Source organism: Amphibalanus amphitrite, unplaced genomic scaffold (genome assembly GCF_019059575.1).
Source record: "Amphibalanus amphitrite isolate SeventyFive unplaced genomic scaffold, NRLGWU_Aamphi_draft 000089F_arrow, whole genome shotgun sequence".
NCBI classification, from domain to species: domain Eukaryota; kingdom Metazoa; phylum Arthropoda; class Thecostraca; order Balanomorpha; family Balanidae; genus Amphibalanus; species Amphibalanus amphitrite.
In genome coordinates, this window is record NW_024881585.1 from 245944 (window position 1) to 254856 (window position 8913).

An 8913-nucleotide genomic window follows, 5' to 3' on the forward strand; every position below is an offset into this window, starting at 1 on the left:
CCAACTCCGTGGTTTGCCGCCCGGTCCCCCTCCACTGTGCCATGTAAACTAACAAAAAAAAATGGATGAGCAAAAAAAAAAATAAAAAAAAACAAAAACAAAAAAAAAATAAAAAAATAAAAAAGGCTCACTTATCCAAAAACTCTTGGATATATTTAAAGCCGCCCCACCCCGTATTAAAAAAGGCAAAAAAAGTTGTTAAAAAAGGCCAAAAACAAAGTTGTGTTGCTCGTGAGGCTGCCGTCAAAGAGTGCAATCCGCCACCGACCGGACCGAACACAAGTGGTTAAAGAAGAAATGAAAGAAAAGAGAGAAAACGAAATACTCCAGAGCCCATCAAAGGACATATTCCCGACGCCACGTCCGCCAATACACGCCGAGACAAGAGACACCATTATATCACAACTCGGCCGATGTCGCCTCTGGCGGCAGGCCAGCCACATAATACAAGGACAAGGACACCCGTGCTCACAGTCGTGTTTCGCTCTCCGACCGACGTGCTACCTCTGCTGCCGCTGCCTTCGATCGCCACTCCACACATTCGTAAGTCACACTTTGCTGCACCTCACCACTAACAACTTTACACAAGACAACACTCACATATGCCCACACAACACCACCTACCAACACCACCTCCACAACACCCACGCACCCCACACACCCACCTCGCCTCCCTCCCTCCACCATGTCCCGTAACCCTACCCCTATCTACACCTCCTATCCCTCGTCCTCTACTCCTGCCCCATCCTTTATCCGCATCCGCCGTATGGACGGTGTAGTGTCCACCGCCGTCTCCGGATTCCGATGTATTCTCACAAACTCGCGGTGCAGAACACTAAGGCACTGCCGTGCTGTGCGGCCGGGCGGAGCCTCTCGACTGCTGGCTCTGACTGGAGCCGAGCAGGGTGCGGCCGCCTCACACTCGTATTACCGGGGGCCCGATGCCGAGCCTCGGACACCCGATGCACTAGGTACTCGATACACTACACATTCCCCCCTCTCGCAAAAAAAGGAACAGCATCACTGCGACACGTAGTAGTCCGGTCGTCTACAGACACGGTCGCTTCGCCTGGGACGCTGCACGCTCACATCGGCGGCGTCCGGCGACGGCTCGCAAGCTGTCTCGGTCGACGGGCGAGAAGCAGCGGCGAGCGAGGTCAGCGGGCCCAGATGGGCGGCGTTCCAGATCCGGCCGTCAGCCAGACGGTACGTTGCGGGACCGACGCGCCCAGTGACTCGCACCGGAGACGTGAACCGACAGGACGTCTTCGAGCGGTGTCCCTGCCGTCTCACGCAGACGTAGTCGCCCTCAGTGATGCGCGGCGTCGTCACGCCACGGCGGCGGTCGTAGGACCTCTTGTTGGACTGCTGTCGGCGTCGAACTCGAGACGCCACACTGTCGGCTCCTGGTGTTGACGGCTGAATGACAGGCAGGTTCAGCCTCATCTGTCGTCCATGCAGGAGCTCGGACGGTGACTTCCCAGTTGTCGTGTGTGGGGTGGCTCGATACACCGCCAGGCTCTTGCGTACCTCGTCAATGAACGCTGCTGGTGGACAGTCTGTGATCCACGACTTGAACGTTTTGTTGAAGCGTTCTACGGCGGAGTTGCCTCTAGGCCAGTAGACGGACGATTTGGTGTGCTTCACCCCTCGGGCGGCCAGATACGCAGTGAACTCCCTGCTCGTGAACTGGGGCCCATTGTCCGTCACGATCTCGTCGGGATAGCCCTCTTTGGCCCACACAGTTGACAAGAACTTGATGACGTCTTCAGTCTCAGTCGATGACGTCAGGCAGACTTCCGCCCATTTGCTTCTGTAGTCAATCAGAGTGATGGCGTAACGGGCAGTCGCTGGTGCTCCGTTGATTGGACCAACGATATCCATTCCCAGTTTCGACCAGGCGCGGTCCGGCAGGTCGACTGGCTGCATGGGCGCAGGGCGTGCGCGCTGGGAGAGGACTGCGTCGCTGTGCTGGCAGCGCTCGCAACTTCGGCACAGCTCCTCCACCTCACGGTTGATGCCGGGCCACCACGCCAGATTCCGCAGCGCCTGTTTCATGCGGACGATTCCGTCGTGCGCGCTGTGCGCCAGCTCCAGGTATCTGCGGCGGAGCTGAACGGGCACAACAACTTGTTGGGCTCCTCTCAGGATGACGTCGTCGTTGCGCACCCACAACTCGTGTCTCATCTTGAAGTACGGCTGGACTTCAACCGGGCAGGCCTTGGCGCTGCTCGGCCAGCCGCGCTTGATCTGATGACGCAGCTGCTGCAGCTCAGGATCAGCAGCTGACGCGGTGCGGACGTCTTGCTCGGTCAGCACGCTCTCTTCATCTGTCAGAAGAGCGATCACCTCTTCTTCAGCGGAGCTGTCTTCATGCAGGTCCGCTTCTTCGGCAGGAACTGGCATCCTGGAGAGGGCGTCTGCTGCAGGAGTTAGGTTCCGGCCAGGCACGTACTGGACTGTGTACGCATACGGCAGCAGGCGTGCCTGCCAGCGCGCGATCCTCGCGCCCGCTCTCCCCGAGAAGCTGGGCGAGAGCAGTGTCTGCAGCGCCGAATGATCTGTGCGGAGAGTGAACGGACGTCCCCACAGATACAGTTTCCAGTGTTCCACGGCGAGAACAGCGCTCAGTGCTTCCAGCTCAGACACTGAGTAGCGCTGCTCGGTAGGGGTGAACGCCCGAGACCAGAACGCTACGGCGTTTTCTTCTCCATCGGCGCTCAGCTGCGTGAGTACAGCTCCAGCGCCCTTGCCGCTGCCGTCGGACGTGACGAATGTAGGCAGGCTCTGGTCGAACGGCTTCAGTGTCGGGCTTGCAGCTATCTTCAGCTTGACCTCGTTGAAAGCTCGGTTCGCTGTGTCGTCCCAGACGAACTTGGTGCCCTTCTTCAGCAGCCGGTACAGTGGATGGACGGTCTCGGCGTACCCAGGGACGAACCTGAGAAACCATCCACACATCCCCAGGAACGACTTCAGCTCCTTGGCGTTCTCCGGCGGTGGTGCGTCAGTCACGGCCTTGATCTGTGACTGCAGTGGTGTGACTCCCGACGCAGACAGCGTGAAGCCACAGAAGTCGACAGCTGCTTTGCTGAACACAGACTTCTCTCTGTTGACTGTCAAGTTGGCCTCCTTCAGTCGGGCCATGACGCGCCGAAGACGGTCGTCGTGTTCTTCCTGTGACACTCCCACGACCGCGACGTCGTCCATGTAGTGAACACATCCCGGGATGCCGTCCAGCAGGTTGTCCAGCAATCTCTGGAACGCAGATCCTGCCGAGACCAGACCAAACGGAACCCTCGTGAACCGTCGTAGGCCTCGGTGAGTCAGGAACGTGGTGAGCTGACGGGAAGCAGGCTCCAGCTCCAGCTGATGGTATGCGCTCTGCAGGTCGATAACTGTGAAGATGTTGCCCTTCAGCTGGTCTTGGAGCTCCTCTGCCGTCGGCAGGGGATGAACTTCGGCGATGACCTGTCGATTCAGGTCCCTGAGATCCACGCAGATGCGCAGCTTCCCGTTCCTTTTCCTGCTGACGACCATCGGGTGAACCCAGTCGCTGACTTCGACCGGTTCGATGACTCCTTCCTCCTGGAGTCGGTCCAGCTCGCGGCTGACCTCTTCACGAACAGCATACGGGAGTCGGCGGAGCTTGTGACGCACCGGTACAGCATCAGGACGGAGAACAATCCTGTGCTGGTAGCCACGGACTGTCGTCAGTGAGCATATCTCGCCAGGGTCGGGCTGAGACGGTGGCGGTTCCGGGACTTCTGCGCTCCCAGTGACCGCCAGCTGATCGATTGCCCCACTCGCGGGGTGCAGGTTTACGTCCAACTGCTTCAGCAGGTCCAGTCCCATGACGGCTTCTTCACCGTCGGAATCTATGGTGAAGAACTCTGTGTTGGCTCGCCGTCCACGGTAGGTCACCAGCGCTGGCAGCGTGCCAAGCACTTGAAGCTGGTGTCGACCAAAACCGAACAGACGAGCAGACGTTCTATTGAGACGATTGCCTTTGAAGAGACGTCTGGCGATGCCGAGTCCTAAAGCGGACACCGTGGCACCCGTGTCAACTTGCAGATTCACGGTCTGCGTGATACCTGGTACCTCCATCTGTACTTCGCACATCATCTTATCAGTATTTGGTACGGCGCAGCAGAGAACAGTCAGCTCGTGACACCTTCTGTCGTCGTTCCGTTCACCAGACCAGCAGACCACGGCAAAGTGACCCGTCCGCCCACACTGCCTGCACCTGGCCCCGGTAGCGGGACACCGACCGCGCTCATTGTGCTGGCGCCGGCCGCAGCTGGGGCACGTGTCCGGTTGCAGCTGGGCAGGTCCGGAACGACGGTCGGCTTGCAACTGGGCAGGGGCGGGGCGGCGGTCGTCTTGCCGCCGGGCGGGTCGCCAGGGCCGGCGCCCGCGGCGCTGACGAGCGTCAGATATCGGATGCAGTGACTGCGCTCCGTCGGCGGCGGGCCGCGCCGGCCCGGCCATGGCGGTCGCCTCGCGTCGGGATCGCTCGAATGCCTCGGCGATCTCCAGAACGCGGTCCAGGGTCAGGCCCTTATCCTGCAGAAAACGCTCGCGGAGAATCGGATGCACTGTTGCTTCCACGACTTGGTCACGTATCATTGCGTCTGTCATTTGTCCAAACGAGCAGTTTACTGCCAGGCGGCGCAGCGCCGCCACGTAGTCGGCCGTCGGCTCGTGCGACTCTTGCCGTCGCTGCCGGAAGAAGAACCGCTCCGCGATCACGTTGACCTGAGGTTCATAAAACTCGGCGAGCTGCCGCTCAGCCGCATGGAACTCGTCTTCGTCTTCTCTCCTCGGCTGGACCGGTAGGGTACGGTACACCCGTTGCGCCTCGGCGCCGACACAGTGCAGAAGGAGAGCCGTCTTCCTCTCCGTGCTGTAGGCCTCACCTCCCAGGGCAGTCAGGTAGTTGTGGAAACTGAAAATCCAGTCACTCCAGGGCAGTGCCGGTTTTCCTGGTCTCGCCAGGAACGGAGTTGGCGGCGACACCCCCTCGACGTTCATCGTCGGTAGTATTCAGCATCTCATCCTCGTCGCCAGATGTAGTGTCCACCGCCGTCTCCGGATTCCGATGTATTCTCACAAACTCGCGGTGCAGAACACTAAGGCACTGCCGTGCTGTGCGGCCGGGCGGAGCCTCTCGACTGCTGGCTCTGACTGGAGCCGAGCAGGGTGCGGCCGCCTCACACTCGTATTACCGGGGGCCCGATGCCGAGCCTCGGACACCCGATGCACTAGGTACTCGATACACTACAGACGGCTCTCCTATGTCCGACCTCTCCCCCTGGGCGGTGGGGGACGCTCTCTCGTCGGCGATCGGGCGCTGTCCTCGTGCCCGGCCGCTGCGAGGGGACGACCTCCTTGTCGCCTGCGAGGCGTCGGAGAAGCGAGCCTTGCTCGGTCTCCGGCGAATCGCGGGTGGTGAGGTGAAGGTGTGGGCTCCGCCCCACCTAAACCAAAGCCAGGGATCGATATATGCCCCATCCCTGCAACATCTTCCCTTGTCCGACCTTGTGGAGGGGTTCTCCAGGGTGGGCGTTACCTCTGTGTACCGCCCACCCCGCTCCCCTAAAATCCTAATCCTAACCTTTACCACCGCTGAACCTCCCCCCTACATCCTCGCTGCCTACCTGTCCTTCCCCGTCCGTGCAGTCCCTCCTAAACCTCTCCGCTGCCGGCGGTGCCAGCGCTATGGACACCGCCAGCAGCACTGCCGATCCGACTCCCCCACGTGCTCCAACTGCGCCGAGGCGGGGCACGAATCCTCCCAGTGTCCTGCCGAAGATCCTCTGTGCGCAGGCTGTGGCGGCGCCCACCCCGCGAACAACCCATCCTGCCCCCGCTGGGCCTACGAGACCCAAGTCACCCTCCTCATCCGCCGGGGTTGGGATCCCCGCGACGCTCGCGTACGCGGATTCCCACCCCTCACCCAATCCTACTCCTCGCCCTCCGACCTCAGCCAGACCCTCCCACGTCCCACCCCCCTCCACTGAGTACTGGCTGAGGCGGAGTACCCTACCCTCAAGCCCTCCACCCCTTCTGGCCGGTCCGCCGCACCTCCCACCTCCCAGCCACCCACCAACGCCCACTCCTACCGCCCCACTCCTCCTCCCCGACCGGCCAGCGCGACGAGTGGCTCTGCCCGCTCAGCGCAGCGACCTGAGGCGGTCGCCGAGACCCCAGTTGGGGTCTTCACCCGGGACCCCCGCAGACGTCCGGCCAACCCACCGTCTGAGGAACCGACTCCTACATAGGCCGGAAGCCAACGGGGGCTCCAAGCCAGTACCTGCTCCCGAGCGCAGACCTCCACCACCTCGGCCTGCCGTCTTCTCCAACTCGGAGAAAACCCAATCCTCTGACTCTTCCACATCAACCTCAACCAGCCCCACCACGCCACCCAGGACCCGCCGCACTCGCCTTCAGTCGGCTCCGTCCGACTTCCACTACACACTCCGTCACAAACAACAGTAAACAGAACAGTATGTACACAATAATGTCCCACCACCCAACCACACATAACACAACCACCCACAACAAAAACATCACACTCTTGCAGTGGAATGTTAGGGGAGTCTCTGAAAACTGGTTTGAATTAAAATAAGCCCTAATAGCTTCATCAAAATCTATCATTTGTTTACAGGAATCTCATCATAAACCAAGCGATCCATATAACTTCAATATTTCAACTTACTCATTAATTAGAAAAGATGCAGTTTTTCAACCTTTCGGAAGAAGAGGAGGAGTTTGTACATAACTACATCAAAAGTAACATTGCTTTCCGAGAAATCCAATTTACAACAAACTTTGACATCCAAGCAATCGAAATCAGCACTAATCAAAATTCTCTCACCGTCATCAATACTTATGCCCCGCCGGACATTAACCTCCCAGAACTAATTCACGACTTAGAAACTCTGATAGCCTCCTCGACATCCCCCTTCATTATATGTAGAGATTTTAATGCTCATCACCCACTATGGGATAAAAGTAGGACAACTCCGGATACCAAAGGCCAAGCTCTACTAGAATTAGCAGACTCTTCTCAGATAATCATTCATAATGACGGCTCCCCTATACCTTCCCTGCAAGAAACACAGCACACACTGACACCACACGGGATATTACAGCCACGTCACCATCACTTGCACTTTCAATAACATGGGAAACTTCACCAGACCCTTACTTCAGTGACCACTTACCAATCCACATCACATTAGGACACACCACCACACAACACAAATCCTATAAACGTTTCAACCTCAATAAAGCAGATTGGCACTCCTTTACGAACACCCTAGAAAATGAAATAGAGCGACAACCAGCCCCCCAGCAACTCATCGAAAGCATCACGGACGCTGCAAAACTTCATATACCATACACAAAATCAAACAACAACCCTAAGCCGAAATCAGTACCATGGTGGAATTATTCAAGTCCTGGCCCAGACCAAATTCATTATCATCTATTTAAAAATTTAGGAAAAACCGCTAAATCAGCCCTTCTTTACTCATTGAATTATGCATTTACCTCACACACCTATCGTGAAAACTGGTTTCACGCTCACATCATCCCCATAAACAAACCTAATAAAGATCCCACTAAATTAAACAGTTACCAACCCATCTCTCTTACAAACACAATTCACAAAATTTTCGAACGAATTATTAAAAACAGAGTTCTTTACATTATGGAAAAAGAAAACCTTGTATAATCTCCAAATCATTGCGGCTTCCTTCCTGGACGATCAAATATAGATAACCTTGTCAAAATTACAGCAGATATTAGAAACGCTTTCGACTCTAAACAATATACAGCAGCACTTTTTCCGGACTTATAAAATGCCTACGATACACTCAACATTCAACCACTCCTTGACTACCTAAAAACCAAAATCAACGATTGGTGTTATGATATGACGTACATGTGTGACGTGTGTATGTGCCGCGTGCCGCGCCGGAGCAGGCCGAAGCCCCCGGCAGTCGGGAGAGTCAATTCAAGGACAGCAACGGGCTCGGACCGTGTGAGGGCCGCTCCCTCGCCGGTCGCTTACCTTCACTTGTTCTTTTCGGCTCATCTCAATCGAACTCATTATCTCGGACATTCAAATATGACGTGAAACGGCGTATCTTGATTATCACGAACTTCATTACAACGACCCTTACTGGTTGACCTGACCTGACCTGACCCGACCTGGTCTAAATGCTTCAAGACATCATCTGTGATGAAAACTAACACGATATTCGTGATCAGCACCCCGAAAAACCCATAGAAGCCACACTTAACGACTTTCTAACAGGTGCCGATTTTCCCGACCTTTGGGTCATTGACCTGACCTGGAAGGTCAACCAATGAACTAGGACCTTAAAATTGGGTTTCATCGGCTTCCTCTCGTCACGGGCAGCACGCTCGTTTTTCGCGAAGCTCTAGCTCGATCAGGGGCCAGACGGCAAGGGGGTGGGTCCAACCGACGCCCCTACACTTTAGAAGCTGGCAAACGCCGCGCACATGCCAGGGTTAATGTTGCTCGCTGACCAGGGGCGGATCCAGAAAATATTCAAGGGAGGGGCCATTAGAAACCAGGAGGCCCCCCCCCCCATAATCCCACCTGTTGGAGGCCCCATCTTCCCACTTGTTGGGCCCCCCCCCCAAAAAAAAAACTGCGTCTATTGAGCTTATCTAGCTGTTCAGGCAACATCTCAACATCTGTGCAGGCTTGGAGGCCCTCTGTACAGGTTAGGAGGCCCTGTAAAAGTGGTCATCTCTGTGAGTATAAGAGACCTCCAAGTTATGAAAAGCTTTACCAATCTCCTAACAAAGAAGTCTTCTCAGCTAGTCTTCTAAGAAATAACTAAGTGGGTAGGTTAAAAAAAAACTCATCGGATTTCG

At 56.3% G+C, this 8913-nt stretch overlaps 1 protein-coding gene across 1 annotated transcript in view; it reads right to left on the reverse strand.

The window, feature by feature from the left end:
- Nucleotides 1–541, reverse strand: part of LOC122380010 (multiple PDZ domain protein-like) — a 174907-nt gene extending 174366 nt beyond the window's left edge. Inside the window, exon 1 of the mRNA XM_043362741.1 lies at nt 473–541. Within this exon, the coding sequence (XP_043218676.1) occupies nt 473–541 (69 nt within the window). The remainder of the gene's footprint in view (nt 1–472) is intronic.
- Nucleotides 542–8913: the final 8372 nt, after the last annotated feature.